At 37.9% G+C, this 24,760-nt stretch overlaps 1 protein-coding gene across 1 annotated transcript in view; it reads right to left on the bottom strand.

Moving 5' to 3' along the window:
• LOC136857709 (glycogen debranching enzyme) overlaps positions 1–24,760 on the bottom strand; it is a 272,096-nt gene that overhangs the window by 238,436 nt on the left and 8,900 nt on the right. Inside the window, exon 2 of the mRNA XM_067136580.2 lies at positions 19,999–20,110. Within this exon, the coding sequence (XP_066992681.2) occupies positions 19,999–20,052 (54 nt within the window). The 5' untranslated portion in view covers positions 20,053–20,110. The remainder of the gene's footprint in view (positions 1–19,998; positions 20,111–24,760) is intronic.

The following is a 24,760-nucleotide window of genomic DNA, read 5'->3' as shown; positions in this document are numbered from 1 at the left end:
TCACCGTGAAACCGCTAGAAATATTCCGGCGGGAGAAATACGCAAGTGGAACGTGATGGATACAATGTGTAGTGTGTCAGTTGCCAGGGACGTTATTACTTCATCAACAATCACGAACTGCTTCGTTAAGTGTGGTTTTGGTTCGTTATATGAAGTAGGAGAAGAAAACGACAATGAAGATGAATGGGAGGAGTTACGGCAAAAGTCCAATGTCGGTACAACTTTCGACGAAAACATCGCCATAGACCATGCAGAGACTACTTCAGAAGAGCGGGATCCCGCCATGATCACGTCTTTCACGTGACGCGCCGGAGGGAGATGCATAATAATACAATTTGAAATGATGCCCAAATCAAGCGGTTGTAGAACACCGGTACAGTTAGGAGGGAAAAATTCCATTCGGATATTCTCCAGAACGATTTGAGTTGAATGTGCTGCACAACGATCCATAAGAAGAGAGGATCTTTTCTGTTTCTTTGTTATTCTAATGTCCAGTTTTTTCAACCACTGTTCCATTGGATTCATATTCCTTAGGTTTTGCTTTCGCACCCTTAAAACACCTCGGATTCTTCGATTTTCCTATCACAAGTGGGAAAAGTTTGTCAGATCCATCTGCATTGGTGGCGACAAATACTGTTACACGAATTTTACTTTTCTTCCCTCCATGACATGAGTCACTTTTTTCAGCTAATGTTTTATTAGGAAGGAGATTGTAGAATAGGCCGGTCTCATCACAATTGTAGATGTTTGGAAGCTGATCATCCCTTACGATACCCGACATAACCTCTTCTTTAAACCCTTGCAACCATCCTGATGAAACCTTCAAAGCAGCAGTGATACTCATAATTTTAGCTAAATCTATCGCCTTTTCCTTCAGCATATCTCCACTAAGTGGTAGAGCTGCGGCCCGCTTTTGCTGGAACAATGTGAAAATTACTTTCTCCAAATCTACGTACCATCCTTCATGCTGACGGCTGCGCTTTGCTGATTTTGAACCGTTTTAAGAAGTCATCCAAAATAGCGGTTTTTTTTTTTTTTTTTTTTTTGCTGATGACTGTACATAACGTGGTATAAGCAATCCCTAAGTCTGAAGCGATTTCAGTTTTTGTTTTGTGTGGATTAGCGTCCACTTCTCGTATAACGTTTCCTTTTTCAGTTCTCCATGGCTAATCAAAAGCAACTGAATGACAAAACTACTGTTGAAGAGTAAACACCAGATACGGGCACCGTGTACATTTTACTTCTCCGTTGTTCCCACGGAAGTAATCCTCATATTCAAACAAATTTACTGTATTTTCTGTTGTTTCCGCACCGAAACCGCTCACTTTGCTTATAATGTATCTTAATCTTTGGTGGCGTATCAACAACGACGAAGGTAGAGGAGGAGCGAAGGGGACTCGCCTTTGTTAAGCCTCTAGTAAGTAAGGGTCAACAATGTCACTCTGTGAAACTCTGTGTTCTGTTTCATCACGGAAACCCGAACGCTCTACTTCCTCCTTCGCCGACAAAGAGGAAACTTCGTAAATTAAGTAGTTTATTTTTAAAGAGCACATTCTCATTACAACTACGCAAAACTCAGTTTTATTTCACTGACACTTAATACGTATAACAGCGAATTACGTATAAACGGATTCCGTATAAATAAGGTTTAATTAACACACTTTTAAATTATATTTTGCCGGGACCTAAAGGAAATTACGTACAAATACGAATTACGTAGAACAGAGTTACGTATAAAGCAGGGTCAACTGTATTTCTTATTTCGACAGAACAAACATGGAGTGTGTGCGCAGTCATTTTCAATACCATCTCAGTACGATACGCGTTTACATGGAACTTAATTCGAACCGAGTAGATCCTACGATACGATCCCAGATTTTGTTTTGCTATTTGCTTTACGTCGCACCGACACAGATAGGTCTTATAGCGACGATGGGACAGGGAAGGCCTAGGAATGGGAAGGAAGTGGCCGTAGCCTTAATTAAGGTACAGCCCCAGCATTTGCCTGGTGTGAAAATGGAAAACCACGGAAAACCATCTTCAGGACTGCTGACAGTGGGGTTCGAACCCACTATCTCCCGGAAGCGAGCTCGCAGCTGCGCGCTCCTAACAGCACGGCGATCCCAGATTTTACCGCATCGTCCTTGAGACTCAATCGGAACTAAGTCCCCGTTTACATGGCGTTTTCAATACCAGAAGTGTACTTAGATCGATCTGAATCTTGCATGTAAACTTACTAGGTATCTCCAATCCCGTCGTATTGTTTATCGCCTCCGCTCCGTCATGGACTGAGTGTATCGAATGGCTTAATTTTTCGCATAGTGCAGTTTTATGATCATTCTTCCGGCCTATCGTAATTTCCTTATAAGAAATCCTTCCTGACACTACATTTTTTGGTATTACTCCAGCCCGTTCGATGGGAGAGGAAAGGCCTAGGAATGGGAAGGAAGCGGCCGTGGCCTTAATTAAGGAACAGGCCCGGCATTTGCCTGGTGTGAAAATGGGAAATCACGGAAAACCATCTTCAGGGCTGCCGACAGTGGGGCTCGAACCCACTATCTCCCGATTACTGGATACTGGCCGCACTTAAGCGACTGCAGCGATCGAGCTCGGTAACATATTTCTAATGTTATAAGTGGAAATGAATGAAATCTTACTTGGAGTGCATCTCAGAGGAGAGATGTGTTCATTGCGATGTCCAGGAAGTACATAACCTAATGAAGAATATTACACGCCATTTTCATTTCTGAAGTAGCTACTTGCATTCCTATTGGCCAATGTAAAGTGGCACGAGATCTCGCTCCCGTCAATAATCATAATCCATTACCAACCCCAGCAGAACAAAAGCGCAAAAAAATGTAACATGTAATTCATATTCCATACACTAGACCTCATAGAATGTGCTGCTGTCGTCCCTATATAATAGGTCTTATCCAGATCCTATCCTAACGTCCGCAGGGCAAGAACAACTCGTCACCAATTGTGTAACAATAATCAACACCACCAGCTATCAAAGCACCACTCACTCATTAGTTCCTAAGTACAGAGGTTGGCAGCACTGAGCACTGCTTACGTGCTCCTAAGAAGGCCGCGAGCTTGTAAATAAACGATAGTTTGTTATACGGGTGTGAAGATCCTGTCGTCCGGGATGGAGTAATGATTACTTCAGACTGTAAAGTTTTACAGCCACATTGTCAATGCCTGACAAAGTTTACCTTCTATCGTCGCCCCTTCTGGTCTGCACTTCCAAAGTCCTTGGGTCTCGGTACTTCAATTGCATCAAATATTCTTTACAATTATTCTATTCCCATTACTCAATATCTTTTTATGAGCGTGCCAGCACGGGATAAATAAATAAATAAATAAATAAATAAATAAATAAATAAATAAATAAATAAATAAATAAAACAATTTGAAAATGCCATATTTGTCCTTTCAGAGATTCCTGCATCCCTACCCCATGTGGTGCCTCATTTAAAATTTCCTTGTCGTACACTATCAAATGCACTTAGTTCATTTCCTGTGTTGGTGCTTTTTTGAGAGGAAAAAAATATAGTTGCCATGACTTCTGAATTAACCCAAATCGTCTACTTTCTACTCTTCAAAAATCCGACTACCTCTGTTAGGTTTTAAACCATGATCTTGAGTTCCAGAGACCAGTACACTTCCACTGATGCACAGAGGGAACAGTATGATGGAATCTCTGATTTTGAATACAGTCGTGTGTGGAAACAATACTGGGTGAAGAGCTAATCCTTCCAAGTTTAGAGATTTAATAATAATAATAATAATAATAATAATAATAATAATAATAATAATAATAATAATAATAATAATAATAATATTATTATTATTAATGCGGCCGGTACCATCTCAATCTTAGCCCTTTCCCATCCTTGCGTCACTGAAAACCTTTGATATGTTAGTGCAACATTAAACCACTAGCAATGATAAAAAATAAGGAAGAGAGGGAACAATACAGTTCAGTTTATTATTTACTAGCTGCTGTATCCATCGTTGACAAAATTATCCCTTAGCTCACATTTCTGTAAACCCATCATGTTGCTGAGATTCTGAGGCATGTAGGCAGAGAGCCTCTCCCTGTCAGCAGCTCATCATGATGTGCTCATTTCCTGGCTCTCTCTGGTCCTGTGCAGTTTCAATATTTTTTACATTTGATCTCTTCCTTCTGGTATAAAAACCAAGTATTAGGTTTCATATTAAAAAACAATAGAGAGAGATATAGTCCTTATTTTTCACTATTACAAGATATTAGAATCATTCTGTATTGACGATTTTCACTTTCCAAAGGAAAAATTAAGTGTATCCTCCTAAATTCAATACATCATATACTTCCATCATTAGATGGGGTAATCAAATTCAAACATGTTTCGACTCGTGTAAGCCATCTTCAGTGAAAAGGGCGGGGGGTTGAAAGAATTTACATAATACAAGCTAAAAATGAACCAAAAAACAAAAGAGAGACATGACGGAAATAAAAACAGCACAATATACAATATTTACATCATCATATGGAGCAATAAACAACTCACTGCGATAAAATTCAGTGAAAACAGGGGTTAATACAAAACAGAAATGAATCTAAAAACTGTGTTCACCTAAGAAGAAATGAAAACAAATGATACAGACGGAAACGAACATTAAGTGCACATAGCGAGGTTGCGGACCTCGAAGTCTAAAAAATTTTGGTTTTATAACAATTCAAAACAGGATGAAATCACTGTGTCAAAAATTCAGGCCGAAAGTCTGCATTTGTAGAAACACCATCACATCGAATGGTTAGGAGGGGAGTGGGAGAGAAAAAGTTTGAGAAACCAAGACTGGAATAACGTGCAGGTAAAATGCATATGACAAGTGATGAAAAACACCGATGAAATTTAAAACTTTAGAACAGCAGCATTCTCAATTTCTTCTCGATCTAGCGGTCCCGTTCTCTATTATTGTTTCACAATATTGGATGGTTTCACTGTATCAGAAAAAAGGAAAACAAAATTTGAGCAATATTCTAAATCAATTTTGTCATGAGTAACTTTATCATAAAGTCAAATGTAAGAGAGAGACATTGAGTTTTGTGTTTTAGGCCTCCTCTGAAGCCACCCTCCACCCCTGCTGAATTTATTTTTTGAACAAGTTATAGGTAAGGCAAACTTAAATACCAAGAGTTTCATGAAAATCTCTCTATCCGTTTCCCCATGATGCTGTAAGAGATAAATAGACAAAAATTAAACTGAGCTGACACAGGCTAATATTTGTCCTGTATGGTATAAAAACCAAGTATCGGGTTAATGTTCACAAAGTACAGACAAAAAGACTGTTTTATATAAATATATTCTTTATATATATTATTGTCCCACCAATATTAAGTTGTTCATTCAATTTTTTTAATACTAGGAACAAAAAAATCTTACAAGATAATCCTTTTGATACATTAGGCCTAACTACTAAATTTCAGAGGTTATCCAGTTTTCAAGATTGTTCTTTTATTCTACTCCTTTTGTTTGCACTGTTTAACTGTTAGGTACAGTCCTAATTTATTTTGATTAATTAAATGCATCAACTAAGCTCCATACCGATATGTACCATTATACAGTATTGCATGAGAGTACACTTTCTAACTTTTTTCTGTGTACCGGTAAATAATAATAATAATAATAATAATAATAATAATAATAATAATAATAATAATAATAATAATAATAATAATAGAAGACGAAGAAGAAGAAGAAGAAGACAGTGAACAACATAGTCAACTGCATTGCATGCTGCCCGTATTTTTACTTTTTTATTTTTACTATTTACTTTACGTCACACTGACACAGATAGGTTTTATGGCGACGATTGGAAAGGAAAAGCCTAGGAGTGGGAAGGAAGCGGCTGTGGCCTTATTAAGGTAGAGCCCCAGCATTTGCCTAGTGTGAAAAAGGGAAGCTACGGAAAACCATCTTTAGGGCTGTGTCTTTACGCTATGTTTTTGAATGAGTTTTGATGAACAACAATAATTTTCTTAAGTTTTCAGTAATTTTGGAGTTATTTAACAGTTACTGTGCATTGATTATGAAGTGAATGGTTGCTAACAAGTCTGTTTACATTCTTTGGATGTTACAGATTTAGTACTGATTTATTTTGTTGGAATCTTGCATTTAGTACATTACATGTTTGTCACACCAAAGTGAACCTGGAGAAATTAACAGTTCACAGTTTCAGCCATCAACTTCTAATAAAAATCCTTCGCCATGTCCATACTGTGGTAAATTATACGCAAGGTTAAGTACTCATATTACAAGGTCTCGTCCTGATAAAAGGGAAAACCTTGAGTGACATGTAGTTTCTGATGATAATTAGAGTTGAGATAATACCGGCACGAAAATTGTTAAAAGCAGTTCTTCAAAAAATTGCTGTTCGGTGAATACACATATGCAACAAATTCGATAACTGATTCTTTCATTTCAGGAAAAATGTTCTGCTTTGATCGCGAAAGATCCCTGTCCAGGTGAGTTGGATGAACTATATAACAATTTGATCATGGCATTGTTTGACATTAACAGCAAGCTGTCGGGTCCTAAGCACCCTTTGTGTTATTATGAAAGGAGGAAACAAAATAATAAGTTCTTTTTGAGGAATGATAGGATATACAATGAGTGTAGTAACCCACAGCAGTGACTGAAAAGAGATGGGGAGAGAATAAAAGGAAAAATTCAAGTACAAGCTTGTCCAATATCATGTAAAAAATGTGTTAGATCATTGCTCAGTACACGAAAGAATAACAAAATCTGTCAGATACCAATTGAAGTATTAAAGGATGTAATGGAAAAGAAATGGGGATGGCTAATAATTCTTGTCCTGAACATTATGAACCTATTTTAAGTTGTTCACAGTATGGCAACCTGGACCAGTTGTTCAAAATTTCTTTACATGACATACAACAATCTCTGAATACGGTAATATGAAATCCGACTCCATGCCTGGCACTGACAAGATATTAGTACAGACACTAAAATTAACAGAATGTTCTCCCATAATTTCTGCACTCCTAAAATTAATGCTTAAATGGGGAATATTTCCTGATAAAATGTGAGAGACAAGACTATCAAAATTTACAGTAAGGATGAGAGATGTGACCCTGTTAATTGCAGGCATATTTTTGTGTGTTCCATGATAAGGTGTTTATAGAAAGGACTACTGATAACACATTGAGACAATGTATAAATTTCAGTGAGAATCAGGGGGGATTTGCATCTCAGCGTTTCTTTGGTAGATGGACGCTTGAGAAGAGCTAGAAGTGACAAGGTCAACATACCACAGTAATACTAGATATAACTCAAGTTTTTGACACTGTGGGTTTAGACCATTTGCATAAATGTCTGGATTCTCAACCAATCCCAACACCACTTTGTAATTTAGTTTAAGTCCTGTCAAGAGGGAACTTCACGAGAATACACAATTCTAATCGAATTTCCAATCCAATTGAGCTGCAGAAAAGAGTTTTCCAGGGGTCACCTTTATCTCACTTTCTATTTAACAATAATTTCATTCTCAAGGAACTGTCAGATAAAGAAATGTGACAAATATGGGTTTAAAGATTCAAGAGAATTTGAAAAATTGACCATAGCTGCTTTTGCAGATAATATTGTTGTCATAGGACATAACTAGAGACTGGATTTTAAAGGGAATACACCTTTTTAAAAATTTAATTGGGAACAAGAAAGAATCAATACTATGGGTGAAAACTGTATTTAAAACTCAAGATTGCAATGTTTTAACTTCCCTTTTTTCCCTTCTTTAAAGAATATACATAAAAAACCTCAAGAATTTATTTCACTTTGAGGGAAAATACCTGCATAAAATACTGATACAGTGTGAGGGAAGAAAGAATTAACACGGGTTCTATACCAAACTCACCCCAGAGTAAAACTCGCCCACTGCACCCCCTCACTCCACTCGCAGATGTTGTTGGACGGGCTGGATCCCCTTCAGAATGTGTGAAGCAGTTATAGTCGTTTGCTCACTTCAGTAACAGAAGCAGAGTCACAGAGAATAGCACGCACCGTTAAGTGGCAGCAGGAGACAGCAGTAGCTTGTAATAGTGATGGCGAAGTAGTCTTTTAGCAGTAAAATGTGAAGCTCAGTAAGCAGTTTCATGGACGATTTAATCTAAACGAATGGAACCGTTATTCGATATTCTCTATGCGATACTGATATTAAAGTAGATGGAAAACATAAAGGACAGAATAATTCAGCATCTCAAGTATGCTAAACATGAGAAAAACAAAGCTATTCATGTAAAGTTTCGAAACAGTCATTTTTACAGGAATCTTTTCAGAAGGGCGAACAAAAAAGCAGGGAACAAAACATTTTTTTGCAGTGACCCCACAGTTACCTTTGTTCAATGCAGAATTCCTTTAAATAAGGTAAATCACCCAGCAATGAAGAGTTTCTTGGAAAAATATACACAACGCACTGTCCCTGATGAAAGTACACTTACACTTAGATGATGATGATGATGATGATGATGATGCTTGTTATTTAAAGGGGCCTAACATCGAGGTAATCGGCCCCTAATCATACGAAATGAAATGACAACAAAAAGTTTAAAAAATCCACTGACCAAAATAAAAAAAATCATGAAAAATGAATGGATGGACATGAACCTGAAAAAACAAAAACAAACAAGAAAACAAACAAAGAAAAAAACAGTGGATCAGACTCAAAAAAGTCATAAATAACACTATTACTGACCAAGGGATCACTTATAAAGCACAGTCCTGAATCGAGGGTGCTTGATGTCTAAAGGGGTCCAAAAACCAGGTCTAAGGCCCCTCAGAATGGTACATGTCGCGAGTAAAGTAGAACCATGGTATTTGTCATGTTGGGGTACTAATTAAAAGTAGCTAAGACTCACGGTGTTCCACACATGATGGTACTACTCACAAGTATTGTACTTCATATAGGTAACGCAAACCTATGATGTTTCTCTCACAATGGCGCCACTCATAGCCAACGCAAACCGATGAGCTTCCTCATCTAGGTGTACTAACTACAGGGACTCGTACTATCCCGTGGTGTTCCTCACATAGTGGGTACTAATCACAGGCAACAAAGACCCACGGTGTCGCTCATATAGTGGTACAACTCACAGCCAACGCCCAGACCCGCGGTGTTGCTCACATGGGTACGATGCACGGGTACTGGAAACCCACAGGAGATCCCCCTCTTGCTGCTACTAATCACAAACCTATTTCGTACCTAATGTAGTGGTACTACTCGCAAGTACAGGCAACCCACGGTGTTCCCCGCATGATGGTACGAATCAAAAGTAGTTTCATGGTCCTAATTCAATCATCCCTTGGTCGCCCCTTTTAGTCGCCTCTTACGGCAGGCAGGGGATACTGCGGGTGTATTCTACATGTGCGTCCCCCACCCGCAGGTGGTAGTGTGTTTGGTCCACGAGAGGTATTTTATTTCCCTCAAGTCCGCCGGCAAGCCGGTTAGGACCCCCCTCTCCGCCACCTGGGACGCGCCACGTGGGAGTATCACCTCTCCCCCTGCTACGCCAGCATAGTAGGTTCGTGGACTTACACTTAGAAAGAGTTACCTACAACCAATTTATGAAGCTAATGTACAAAAAGTTAAGGAGGTTGTTGGAGACCATCCAGGCTGCTTCATATTGGATGAAGCAACTGATTCACTTTCAGGAGCTGTTCTGAACATTTTTGTGATGTCATTGACAGGAGATTCATCAAAAACAATGTTGGCTGCCATGTACAAATTGGAAAAAGTCAACTCTACTTCCATAATGCAGAATTTCAATGACTGTTGTTTTAAACTCTGGCCATCAGGAATACAGTACAACAAAGTATGGCAAGTTGTTATGCACCAAGCATCAGACATGGTCTCAGCATTTGCACAATTGAAGCCTATGTATTCTAATCTCCACCACACAACTTGTATTGCCCATGCTTTGTATAGGGTATGTGAAGCAAGAAGGGTTGAATATATTGTTGCAAATGCCTTCATATCTGAACTTAAGACAATGATTAAAGCTCCAAGTAGAATACAGCTTTACAAGGAAGTTACAGGCCTACCACTACCTAAGTTTCCCATCATAACTAGATGGGGGACATGGATTTCATGTGCTGTTTTCCTTTGTGAACACTTCACTAAGATTAAGGAATTTATACTGATTTATACTGTCCTTGGACGATGTGGAATCTGCAACTGTGGGACGAGCAAAGGACCTGATGAGTGACCCGAATTTCGAGACAGAGCTGTACGCAGTGCGTATGTTCAAGTTTCTTCTTGCTGCCATCTTGCAACTGGAAGAGCAGTGCTTATCCAAGGAGGTGCAATGGAGTGTGGTTGAAAGAACTGACAACATGTTTGAGGGATTCGCAAAAGAAAAACTTTAAGGCAAGCTTATCAAAGAATCCAGATATTGAAAAACTAGTGAGTGCACTGGTTTAGAGTTTAGAGTAAAATATAAGTATTCCCCACGGGTTTCCATTGATGTTGAGTGCTCATTTTCTTTGTATAAAGATATTTTAAATTCAAAGAGACAAAATCTGACCTTCAAACATATCAAAATGTTCAATGTCATCAGGCTCAATTCGTTCTTAATGCAATAAACACTGTAACACAAGGACACTACATAAAAGAGAATAGGCCTAAGTTATATCCTTAACATACTGAAATGTTGTATATATAATTGATTAAACACCATTCTTTAATGCAGTGAAGTTAAATTATAAGTGATTAACTGTTTATGCATACCTTTTTATTTCCCTTGATCTCTTTACTAGTCCCCATTTTTTATTAGTATTCCCTTTTTTAATTAATATTTTCCCTTTTTTGGTCCTTTTTAGTGAATATTTTCCCCTTGTGGTCCTTTATTAACGAATATTTTTCCCTTTAAAATCAGGTCTCTAGACATAATATTATCGCAGCTCAAGAACTAGCAATGACGAAAAAATAATTACTGCAAAATATAGATCTCCAATTAAATGAAAGCAAATTGATTTCTCTGAATGTTGATCAGAGAAAGCTGACAGAAAAGGACCTGATTCTTTATACTGATTGTTTCATAAGACGCATTAAACATGCAGACTCCATTAAATATTTAGGCGTTTCATTCAACGAAGAGAGAAAATTTGATCGTGAATCATTCATATAAAATACAAATGACCTTGAAATCTTGGTGTCAATACCTAAGTTATGTCGGACCAGAAATTAAACATAGTTAATCAGTACATATGGCCAATGTGTATATAACCTTCGCAAATGGCACCAATTCAACAACTTCCAGCAAAATACATAGATAAAATAATCCGTAGCTCCATCAAGCAAATGCTGCCTTTACCATTAGATGTACCTAATAGCATATTATATACCTGTAAGAAGTTCAGGGGTTTGGGCCTGGTATGAGTATCTTGGGAGGCTTACCTTCAAAATGTTAATACAGTTAAACCTGCTTTATACGTAACTCTGTTCTACGTAATTCGTATTTGTACGTAATTTCCTTTAGGTCCCGGCAAAATATAATTTAAAAGCGTGTTAATTAAATCTTATTTATACGTAATTCGCTGTTGTACGTATTAATTGTCAGTGAAAAATAACTGAGTTTTGCGTAATTATAATGAGAATGCGCTTTTAAAAAAAAAGAAACTACTGTATTTACGAAGTTTCCTCTTTGTCGGCGTAGGCGGAAATAGAGCGATCGGGTTTTGGTGCTGAAACACAGTTTCGCCGAGTGACATTGTTGACCCTTACTTACTGGCGGCTTAACAAAGACGAGCCCCCTTCGCTCCTTCTCTACCTTCGTCGTTTTTAACACGCCGCCAAAGATTAAGGTACATTGTAAGCAAAATGGGCGGTTTCAGTGCGTAAACAAAAGAAAATACAGTAAATTTGTTTGAATATGAGAATTTCTTTCGTGGGAACAACGTCCATGATGCCGGTATCTGGTGTTTACTGTTGAACAGTAGTTTTGTCATTCAGTTGCTTTTGATTATTCATGGAGAACAGAAAAGGGAAAAGTTATACGAGAAGTGGTCGCTAATCCACACAAAACAAAAACTGAAATCGCTTCAGACTTAGGCATTGCTTATACCACGCTATGTACAGTCATCAGTAAAAGAAACGCTATTTTGGATGAGTTCTTAAAACTTGGGTTCAAAATCAGCAAACGCAGCCGTCAGCAAGAAGGATGGTACGTAGATTTGAAGAAAGCACTTTTCACATGGTTCCAGCAAAAGCGGGCCGCAGCTCTACCAATTAGTGCAGACATGCTGAAGGCAAAGGCGATAGATTTAGCTAAAATGATTAGTATCACTGCTGCTTTCAAGGCTTCATCGGGATGGTTGCAAGGATTTAAATATCATCATGGAATTACAGGGAGAACAATTTGCGGTGACTCAAAATCTGCAGACGTCACAGTGAAACACTGGAAAGAGGAGGTTCTGCCGGATATCGTAAGCGATTATCAGCCTCCAAACATTCTACATTCTACAACTGTGATGAGACCGGCCTATTCTACAATTTCCTTCCTAATAAGACATTAGCTGAAAAAGGTGACTCATGCCACGGAGGGAAGAGAAGTAAAATTCGTGTAACAGTACTTCTCGCCACCAATGCAGGTGGATATTACAAACTTCCTCCAACAACACGGCGGTGATGGACCAGCTACAAGCGACAGTGACATTGGAGATGGAGATAACGACTTGAATCTTGACACCTGAACTGAGTGAAGTGTTAAGTGCAATCAAAGTGTGTAGGCGTTACATCAGTGCGAAAAGTTGTAGTGAAAATATTTTGAATGCATTACCAAGTTTGCTAAAGGAGGTTTATATTCTTAATGCAAGAAAAGTGAAACAAGCCAAACTATCTAATTTCTTTAAGGCCGGGCCAAGTTCAAAATAATATTTTCTGTCTTAATGCATTTATTATTTGCAAGGATTTACACATGTAGGTCTATTCCATTGGTTTTTCAGTAAATATGTGATGTATTGCGTAAGTCTGATTTGTAAGTAATTCTGAGTTACCGTACGAGTAGTTTTTGCTCTTCCCCTTGATATACGTATAAGTCAGGTTCAACTGTATTATTATTCATTTATTAATCTGTATTAATCCCCATGTAAATACATTCAGAACTTAAATGATCATGTAATTATCTGGATCTACCCTCTTCCATGGATTATCGTAAATCAGCTGCTAGAACCACCAGGAAAAAAGCATTTTGAAAGCACTGCCTGTAGCAGCCAAAGGGATAAAATTCTTCAGTGAGGCCACCGAGGCCATTAACTGGATAACCAACAAGTCAGGACTGTCTACCTCTGAATGGGTTACATGTGTGAAAATGAATGGCAATGTTGCAGCAGTAAGAGTAATTCCCGGTCGGTCCTTGGACGGTTCCCGGTGCAGTAATTGGAGATCTATATTTTGCAGTAATTATTTTATCGTCATTGCTAGTTCCTGAGCTGCGATAATATTATGTCTAGAGCAGTGGCGGCTCGTGAAAAAATCGTCCTACGTGCTAAAAAAAAAAGCTAAATACGCTGTTTTAAATCTGCATATTGCCATGATGAACAACGCATAATTCAAACTTGGTAATAATACTACTACTAATAATCATAATAGGAATAATAATAATAATAATACAACTTTTCTCGCAATTTATTACTCAGAACAAACAAAAACAACATTAATTTGGAAGCAGATGAATTCTTCGACAACTGTCTACGAGATAAATAATTCATTGAAGAAATATTGTTTTTACTAACCTAATGGCGCAACTTACATCAGTGCAAATAGAATCGTGGGAATATAGATCCCCACTAAGAACACTAATTTAATTTCACTTTATATACACTGCAGTGGATAAATAATTTGATAAATCTTCGTATAAACTTTAGCACTAACACAATGACAGGAAAAACACGCACCAGTAATATAACCGCGAGATTAAAAACTGCACAAAGCAACTGAAAGAGCTGCCAACTGATTCATTGAGACCTCCCCTATTAGGTTACCAGAGTAAATGTCCGGCTCCATGGCTAAATGGTTAGCGCGCTGGCCTTTTTGGTCACAGGGATCCCTGGTTCGATTCCCGGCAGGGTCTGGAATTTTAACCATCATTGGGTGTACGTGTTGTCGTCATCATCATTTCATCCTCATCACGACTCGCAGGTCGCCTACAAGCGTCAAATCAAAAGATCTGCATCTGGCGAGTCGAACATGTCCTCGGACATTTCCGGCACTAAAAGCCATACGCTATTTCATTTCACCAGAGTAAATTACATTGTAATGCGGGATAACATTTAGGGTCAGTCAAAGATTCTTTGACTCACCTACGAATTCCTTATTTTTGACACAAAAGGAAGATGGATATTTTAATAAGCATGTGTGAGATAGATTGCCTCCACTTACGCTTTACTTTCGAACCCAGACGATGCTACTCTCTAGTGGCAGATTCGCTTACCACGTTCAACATAAGCACGGCCGACTGGATCCCTCGTTGCGCTCCGGGTAGCAGGAGACATTGAGTAATTCTACCCCCTTGCGGGAGAGGAAGTAACTATAAACGGGATCAGTGAAAGTTGATCCCGGTTTACGATATACTCCTCCGGCTAGGGGGAGTGTTGCAAGCTTGGCTGCGCCTGCGTATTGCTTCCTTCAGGCTACAGGCAAGGGCTCACTTCACATGAGCACGAGCCTTGTTCCCCGGGAGAACGGCGCTAGGTGTTCGACAGATCTCGTCCTGATTTTCACAAAACACAAATTCATATCGTACTCAAAACAACGAAAAGGCACCAGGATAATTGTACTGTACATAAATAATATTCCTTACAGTTCCAAGCTACGTGCTGGAGCCCGGTAGCACGTACTGACCGGCCGCCACTGGTCTAGACCTGATTTTAAAGGGAAAACGCCTGTTGTAATGTTTATTTCCTAAATATAAGGAAAGATAAGTATTGGAAAGGTGGTGTTAACTATTATTCTTGTTTTAATGTTCATAGCAGATATGGATTCCCAGATAATGAAACCCTTGCTCACGTTCAAGGGCAATGTGACCATGGTTTATTAATGAGAAATGCTTGACACCATCAAGTAAAAACACTAACAACAGCAGCAGTAATTAAAGACAAATCATGAGAAGTTGAGGAGGAAGTATCCTGTGTAGCAACAAATTGCTCCACTGTATGAATAGACACCTTGGCATATTCAATGGTCAACAGAAATGGATTCATTATAGATATTATAGACTGTAATTAGATTTGAAATTGGAAAAAAATCAGCCAGAAGAAGTAAATGCTGAAAAGTAGAACATATACGAGCCAATAATTGGGTATGTCCAGAAAAAATATTATCTGAAACATCTATAGAAGTAACAGGTTTCTAAAAGGGTCTCGCGGTGTTATGCTCAAATTCTTTGAATCATTTATGAAGAAATTCAAATTATCTCAAAATTTATGAGATGAAATTATCACAGTAGTGCTGAAGAAATTGTGCCAAAATTTTAGTCCATCATATACATAAATGAAAAAAAAAAAAAGTACACAATTCATTACCAAAATATTTTTTTAACAGTATACTGAGTCCAATCGGACTATCTCCAATAGGAGACAGCTTTCAAATAAATACTAATAATAACAACAAAAACCATAACAACACCAACCACCCAATGCTGTTTTAGTCGCTGATACAGCATTTGCATTTATTTATAAAATAAATTCTGTGATGTATATTGGAAGAAAACCAAGTGACATTCATCCTTCTTTAATAATAGTTTGAACACCAATGTTAATCAGCTTGCTACATTCCATCTCATTTTCTTAATTTGAAAGTTCTGACATAAATATATATATCTATCAACTCAGCTACTTCTACTCTGTGGTTCATAGTTGTGGAAGACTGTGGGTAGGCCTACTTTCTTATACACAAGAACCTCGTTTATCTGGATTAAGTGGGACCAGAACTGATCAGGATTAACAAAAATCCAGATAATCCAGGAAAAACTAAAAAACAAATACGGTACATCTTATATAATCTATTAACATAAGTTGTACAGTAATACCTTTTTCAATTGTACAAAAAAATATAAGAAACTTTTCATACATATATGACTGTTTTATGCACTAAAATAATGTGAAAGTTTTTTTCTGTTTTACATTTGTATAGCGCTTGCATGCAGCACGATCACAAAGACGCTTTACTAACAACAGTTCTGCCGGTGTGGTTTCAGTCAAGGATTCTAAATAGGCCATCAATTTGTCCAGTTGCATTGTTGCCTCTCCATGAGTCATTGTTTCTTCTGATGGAGCGCCAGTTTAATTTTTGAATTCACCATCAGTGAAATAATATTGCATTGCATTCAGGAGAGCGTGGGTTCGAATTACACCTCAGCCGTCCTGGGAATGGTTTTCCATGGTTTCCCATTCTCAGTTCCAGGCTAATGCTGGGATGGTACATTTGATAGACCGTGGCCTAATTACTTCCAATTCCTGTCCTTCCAATTCCTTGGCAGAAAAGATATTCAAGAAGAGTCGACGCCGTAAAAGAAATACTGTACAAGTAAAAATAAATTTTTATTATTTTCGATCCGGATGAATGTTTTATGTCACACTGACACAGACAGGTCTTATGGTGACGATGGGACGAGAAAGGCCACGGCCGCTTCCTTCCAACTACTAGGCCCTTCCTATCCCATCATCGCCGTAAGACCTATCTGTGTCTGTGCGACGTAAAGCCACTAGCTAAAAAAAAAAATCTGCAGAAGTTCTTAATGTAAGACCCATGGCCCCTATAATTTTAATGTGAACAGCAGAGGGATATCTGTTAAATTTAATAATTTTAGCAATGGAGGTCTATGGAAATAATTATAAAGCATCTCAGTTAAATGGCTACGGGTGCCCTGATTTTGTTCACCACAACATACTTCGTGGTCAGGTTTTCAGCACTTGTTTCCATAAAGAAAACAAAAGTTGAAATTGATTGGATGTCAGTAATGAGCGTGTTTCCCAGTTTCTCATTCCCCAGTGTCATCAACTTATTCATGCCAAACAAAACCAACAAAGTTCTATTGAAATGAACTATGAAGAATTTTTGTTTTTATTTTATTTTATTTATTTGTCTTTAATAGTGGCAAAGTTAGGACTCATGGTCCTCTCTTACACTTAACCACGTCATTATACAGAAAAACCGTAGAGTATATTAAATATTTTAAAAGAAACTAATTTGTATCATAAGTTCAAAATAAATACATCATAATTATACCAATATGAGAATATCATCTGTCACACTACTAAATGAAATTTAATGATAAATTTAAATTAATTTAAGGCACACTTAACTAAATTATACACACATCCATACATCACCATTCACCCATCAAGATTCACACCGTGGGCTTATGCATCTAAGAGATACGTTCTGTAGAAAGACTTGAAAGACTCTAGTGAGTTACTACTTCGGATGTTATTTGGAACAGAGTTCCATAATCTACTTCCCGTCACAATAAATGAGCAATTATAGGCAGCTGACCTGCTAAAGGGGCTGGCCAGTGTAGTAACAGAGCGTGTATTATACTGGTGAAAAGAGAAAAGGTATGTAAAGTTTGATGACAGGTACACAAGAGTTCTCTCAGCTAGTGATCTGTACACCAACAGGGCTACATGAAGATTTCTGAGTTCTTCAAATTTTAGGAGGGAAAGTTGCTTGTAATAAGGTGTGACACGAGTGTCGTAGCATAACGAAAATATAAATCTGATGCAGGAATTCATGGTGCTTTGTATTTTTATCATTTGTTCTTTCGTTGCATGTATGAATACAGTATCACAATAGCAGAATAAAGGTAGAACTAATGTTTTCTATAAGCCTGACTTTCATATTTGACGGTAAAATGTTATGATGGTATTTCAGAGGATGGAATGAGTCATATAGCCTGTTACAGATACGTGTGACGTGTTCATTCCAATTTAGGTTTTCATTTATAACAACACCTAGATTATTTACAGAGCTTTCATATGGAATTTTGGTACCAGATAGAGTGAGTGAAGGGATGTCTAAAGACTTTGTCATGTTTATCAATTTCGATTGTCCAACTATAATAGCTTTTGTCTTGGAGGGATTTATTAATATAGAGTTGTCACAAGCATATGATGATATATTTTGTAAGTCAGCATTTATTTTATCAGTTGCTAAATGAATATCTCCCAAATTTGTGTGATAATATATCTGGAGGTCATCCTCATATATATGATAGTTACAATATTTCAGTCGAGATGCTATGTCGTTTATGTACAAAATAAAAAGCAATGGTCCAAGTACAGAGCCTTGGGGTACTCCTGCGTGTTTCACTGCCTTTGAGAAGTCTTATTCTTTATAACGACTCATTGTCAGCGGTTTGTGAGGTAAGAGCTAAAGAGTTGTAAAGCAGTCTGATTTAGATGAAGGGATTTTAGTTTGGCTAGCAATATGTCTAAATTAACAGTGTCGAATGCACTGCTAAAATCAAGAAGAGTAAGTAATGTGACCTTCTGTTCACTCATTGCGTATCTAATGTCATCTGTAACCTTCAATAGGGCAGTGGTGGTGCTGTGTCCCTTTTTAAAGCCTGACTGTAATGGGTCAAACAAGGAATGTTTGTTAAGATATCCCGTTAGTTGCGGATGGATTATCCGGTCGAAGGGTTTGGAGAGAGATGAAAGTATACACACAGGTCGATAGTCTCATAGGGAAATAGCTGGAGACATTTTTGGTACCGGATTTATGATTGCATCTTTCCATATCCTTGGATATGTTCCAGAACCAAGGCAGAAATTATATATGTGAGTAATTACTGGGTAAATAATATCTATAATGCATTTAATGATGATGATGGGGAGATCATCAGCTCCAGTGGCATTTGACTTGACCGAAAGCAGTTCACGCTTCACCTCAGTTTCATTAACAGTAAGGAATTTAAATATTGGTTTATGCAATTTCCATTTGATGATTACATTCCATTTTTGTATGGAGTGGCCACGAACTCTTGCATAATACTGAAAAACATAACTTTAGCTTTTTAAACTATTCATTCTAGGTGTAGGCCTACATCGTACACCATATGAGACAATCAGTTCTCAATAAAATGAAGTATGTTTATGTACAATACTGGGGGGGGGGGGGTGTACTTATGTTTAATTTTTATTGGGAGGGGTTCCTCAGATGTCAAAACATTTCCGAAGAGATCTGTGGCGCAAGAGCCCTTGTGCTGGAGGAATGGGTTTAAGAAAGATGAAAAAGTAATTTCTTTTATGAAAAGGTACAACAGTAAGAGAAGGGAAAGTTCTATATTTCAATGTGTGCTTTGAACATAAACAAGCAAATATACACTGTTCACGGAATTTGTAAAATGTCAGGAGAAAGCGTAACCTGACTGTACCTGCTTCCTTTAATCTCTCTCAGCCAGTCAGTGTAAACATGATGTTCCCTTATACATAACAAACTTCATGCTTGAGTCCGTATTGTCAAAAGTAGTAACTTGTGAAATCCTTATATCAAATATTCCACCTTTACAAACATATTTATTGTGAAGACTACATTAAGCTATAATAATCAGATGTGTTTCGTCCCACTTTCGGGACATCTTCAGTAAAATAAGAACAAGACCCATTTAAAAAAATAGAGTAAGGGAAAAGTTCAACTATTTGATAAAGTCTTAGCATGCTTGTTGCATCGCAATGTGTCGACATCTTGTCATAAAACCTTTGGTAATATATAAAAAAGTCTGCACATGGGTGTGACATAGTACACAACATCCAAATATTGCAAATGGGAGAAAACTACAATTTACATACACTGACAAACAAAACAGTGCACAAAATAATGAGGTATGGATATAAAGTAAAACTTCACATACTCGGCATGTTCACAGCTGTGCTATGGAAGTGGTAAAAGTTCTCCATAAAGGTGTTACTTGTAATTGGTGTACACAACTATGCTTACAGAAGGCAAACATAACTGTTCAACATCACCACTGCAACCTTCCCACCAAGACATATCCAGTTCAATTGGCCTCCTCCCAGTCAATGCTTGTCAGGTTCTCAAAAGGCACACTCTTGTGATTCGGAAGATACAAAATACACTGTAATTAACTAGAATTGAGGTGCCTAAAACAGCAAATTTATTTTGTGTCTTCAAATTAACTGTTTTTGCCTCTGTGGATGCAAACAATAAGACAGAGGACAGGAATCAAGGTAGGTCTCCCTCAATCAATGTACGAGATATGGTACGTAAGCAAGAGGGAGGAGAGGGAAGGGGAGAAGCTGTGGAAGAGAGGTTAGCTAATGTTTAAAGGGAAGGAAACTGAGGACCTAGGGATCTAGTAAAGTGTAAATTTCAAAAGAGGGATTGGTGAGGAATCCGTCTCTGGAGGTAGAAAAGCAGAAGGAAGACGAGGAACATGGAAGTGTTCAAGAGGAGGGGGAAAGTAAGAGGAAAGAGAAAGGAAGGAAATGAAAAGGTAAAGGATAGGCAGGGTCATGAGAGGAAGAAAAGGGAGGAAGAAGCAGGTTCTGCAGCTGTCACGTAAGATAAGGTAGACCAGAAAGGGAGGGGATATGCAGGATGTACCAAAACTCGACGGCAAAAGTTTGGGAATGGATTCCCCACATAGAGAGAAGAAAAAAAGTTTATGACAACATGGGTCCGGAGATGTATACTTACAGATTTATTCAAACTTTTGTACATTTACACCGTATGTCTGTAACGGCAGTTGAAACACTTTGAGCACATATCAGAGGAAATATTCAAAGTGATGACCTACAGCCTGAATACAAGTCTCCACTCGTCATCACATGGAGTTAACCACGCGATCAAAAATGCCTGGTGTAGTGCGTACTGCTTGAGAGGTTGTCACAATTCGCTCGCTTCATCAGGAACAGGAGTTGCATATACAAGAGACTTAACGTGTCCCCACAGGTAAAAGTCCAGGGGGTTCAAGTCAGGAGAGCGTGGTGGTGGCCAAGCAATTCGTCCTCCTCTACCTATCCAGTGCTCAGAAAAATGGATATTCGGGTACCCGCGGGCAGCAGACTGAAATGTGCGGGAGCACCATCATGCATGAAAAACATTTATTACAAGTGATAAATATCTTTCTTGATCCGTATTGAAGATATTTGATTGAAATAATAACAATAAGTTAATTTATTAATTCTAGAATTGAGCAGGCCAGGAAACAATTCATTACCATGAAGAAATTCTTTGTGAGGTCAGATCTCAGTCTCCAACTACGAATTCGTATGATCCACTGCTATATAATTTCTGTTCTCCTATATGGATGTGAAAGCTGGACTCTGGATCCGATGTTCCTGTATCGCCGTCTCTTGAGGATATCCTGGGTAATGAATATCCCCTATGCCGAGGTCCTTCGTCAGATGAAAAAGCAAAAAGAACTACTGCTCACCATAAAACAGAGGAAAACACAATACCTAGGACATATCATGAGCGGTGAGAGGTATCAGTTATTACAGTTTATTATCGAAGGAAAGATACAGGGGAAGAGATCTGTTGGGAGAAGAAGAAATTCATGGCTGAAAGACATTCGAAGATGGCACTGCTGTACTTCAGAAGTGTCATTCCATTCTGCGCTGTCAAGATCAGAGCTAGTTACGTGGATCGCCAACCTCCGCTCGGAGATGGTGTCTTAAGAAGAAGAAGAATTTATTAATTTGTCCACCTAATCAATACAATAAATCTTGTCTTTGTTAAATTACACTGACATGTTAATTAAAATGGTACATGTTTTGCCTTACATATAGGCATCATCAGCCATGGGTTTTACCTCTTAAAATCAGGCACCTGATTTACATATAAATAAGATAAAACTGATTTATAAAAAGCCTTGAAGAGACTTGAAAGAAAATTAACATATAGTAAAAGACTAGTAATATGAGTAAACTGAATAAAACGATAGTTTGTTATAGACTAGTAGTAAAATTGCTGTAAAATGATGTTGATCGACTAACAGTTGGAACAAGATAATAATGAGAATGACGATCAGAATAATATTTTTAAAACAATGTTGAATAAAATAAAGTTGAGAGATGGTCAAGTGACGTGTGACAATTTGTTTACGTAAGTTAAAAGTCAAAAGTCAATAGCATATGGTGATGTTGTGGTTCACTTTGATGCAGAAGTACGAGGTTGTCATTGAAGGTTAATGTACGATGTTTATATTGGGCCTCTGTGGACCATTTCATTTGATATGATGTTATAACGTTGTTGAGAATATGGGTTTGTTGACAAGCTGGTCGAAAAGGCAATGTGACAGTAGAATGTAGCTAACGTGTTGAATGTTAGATCAGAAGTAAAATCGAGCAGAGCTGACAATTCAATATCATTTCCCGAAAACCACAAGCCTTTGCGATGTACATCCCAAGATGGCGCCAGGGCAAATCCTCGCAAACTGCATGGTTGATTCATCAACTTAGTTTGTAAATCATCACCAAACGATGGTGGAAACTTCTACTCAGTATTACTTGTTTATTTGTAAATCATCACCAAACGATGGTGGAAACTTCTACTCAGTATTACTTTCCACCATCGTTTGGTGATGATTTACAAACTAAGTAGATGAATCAACCATGCAGTTTGCGAGGATTTGCCCTGGCGCCATCTTGGGATGTACATCGCAAAGGCTTGTGGTTTTCGGGAAATGATATTGAATTGTCAGTTCTGCTCGATTTTACTTCTGATCCAACATTCAACACGTTAGCTACATTCTACTGTCACATTGCCTTTTCGACCAGCTTGTCAACAAACCCATATTCTCAACAACGTTACAACATCATATCAAATGAGATGGTCCACAGAGGTCCAATATAAACATCATATATTAACCTTCAATGACAACCTCGTATTTGCATCAAAGTGAACCACAACATCACCATATGCTATTGACTTTTGACTTTTAACTTACGTAAACAAATTATCACAGGTCACTTGAACATCTCTCAACTTTATTTTATTCAACATTATGTTTTAAAAATATTATTCTGATCGTCATTCTCATTATTATCTTGTTCCAACTGTTAGTCGATCAACATCATTTTACAGCAATTTTACTACTAGTCAATAACAAACTATCATTTTATTCATTTTACTCATATTAATAGTCTTTCAATGTTACTATTGTAAATACTTTTCCCATTCATAAACTTCTCACTCATAGCATTGTCTTTAAAACCAATATTGTACTAGTCCTTTTACTATATGTTAATTTTCTTTCAAGTCTCTTCAAGGCTTTTTATAAATCAGTTTCATCTTATTTATATGTAAATCAGGTGCCTGATTTTATTTCAAGGTTAAACCCATGGCTGATGATGCCTATATGTACGGCGAAACATGTTCCATTTTAATTAACATATCAATGTAATTTAACAAAGACAAGATTTATTGTATTGATTAGGTGGACAAATTAATAAATTAACTTATTGTTATTATTTCAATAAAAACATTTGTTGACAGGATGCAAGTGGCATGTCTTTCAAGTAATCAGGCAATGCAGTACGCAAGAAATTTGTGTAGTTCTGTCCAGTAAGTCTATTCGGAAGAACATAGGGTCCCAACAAGGAATCACCAACAATGCCTGCCCAGATGTTAATGGCGAACCTCTGTCGATGAGACGATTGGATGATTGCATGAGGACATGTAAATTATTACTAAAATTAATTTGTGTCACAAAGTTTGAATAAATCTGTAAGTATACGTTTCCGGACCCATGTTGTCATAACCTTTTTTTCTTCTCTCTATGTGAGGAATCTATTCCTAAATTTTTGCCGTCGAGTTTTGGTACACCATGCAAGATGGTGAGAGGGGTTGAGGATTTGATCTTGAGAGACTCCACTGTTAGGCAATTGGAGGAAGTGTATGGAGGAAAGGGAATCAGGGTAGAATGTATTCCAGGAATTAGGTTAAGACAGATTTTGAGGAAAGTAGAAAGAAAGGAGCAGGGTAAGAAGTAGGTGTTAGTTTTTACTTTGATACCAAAAACATACGACAAGCAAGAATATGCACAAAAGCACTTGGGTATGTATGGAATCTGGTTACAACAGCACAGGAGAAGTTTAAGTGAGTGGAGATTGTTATCAGTGGGATACTACATAAGAGGGATACGGACTGGAGGGTGATCAGGGATTAACATTAGACTATGGAGTAGGTATGTGAGAAAGTGGAAGTGAGATTTGTAGATCCCAATGGGTGGGAAGGAAATAGGGATCTACGCTCAGATGGTCTTCGCTTGAACAGCAATGGAATGTTTGGAAGATTTATAGTGTGGTACAGCCAGGAAAACGGGGTGCACTAGGGAGCAGTGATGAAAATATATGGAGCTGAAAATCATGTAAGGATGACATAGAAATATTAGTGGCTGCAGACCTACTGTACAGAAAGGAACAGAATTTTAATAGATACAGGATGAACAAAAAATGCCGCACGTGGAGGTCAGTATGCGGTTCCTCGTCGAAATTCACAACAAAATTTTATCTTGCAAAACCTAGTCCCACCAATAGGTTTAATAGAAATGCGAGTTAAGAAATGAGGCTCTGGCAATGCTGTAACGGCGTGCAGCATGGCCAAGCACAGGTCGCACGAACTCGGCACTCTGCCGGAGCTGTCTCATCAGCTCAGTGAGACAAGGTAATGCCATAAATGCCGGCTGTGCGGACGCGCCAATGTTCGAGTCACGTTCGCGCCAATTTTTTTTCAG

The sequence above is a fragment of the Anabrus simplex genome, chromosome 1, assembly GCF_040414725.1.
Source record: "Anabrus simplex isolate iqAnaSimp1 chromosome 1, ASM4041472v1, whole genome shotgun sequence".
Classification (NCBI taxonomy): Eukaryota; Metazoa; Arthropoda; class Insecta; order Orthoptera; family Tettigoniidae; genus Anabrus; species Anabrus simplex.
Note: the sequence above shows the minus strand (reverse complement) of the source record. Positions and strands in the feature narration are given on the sequence as shown.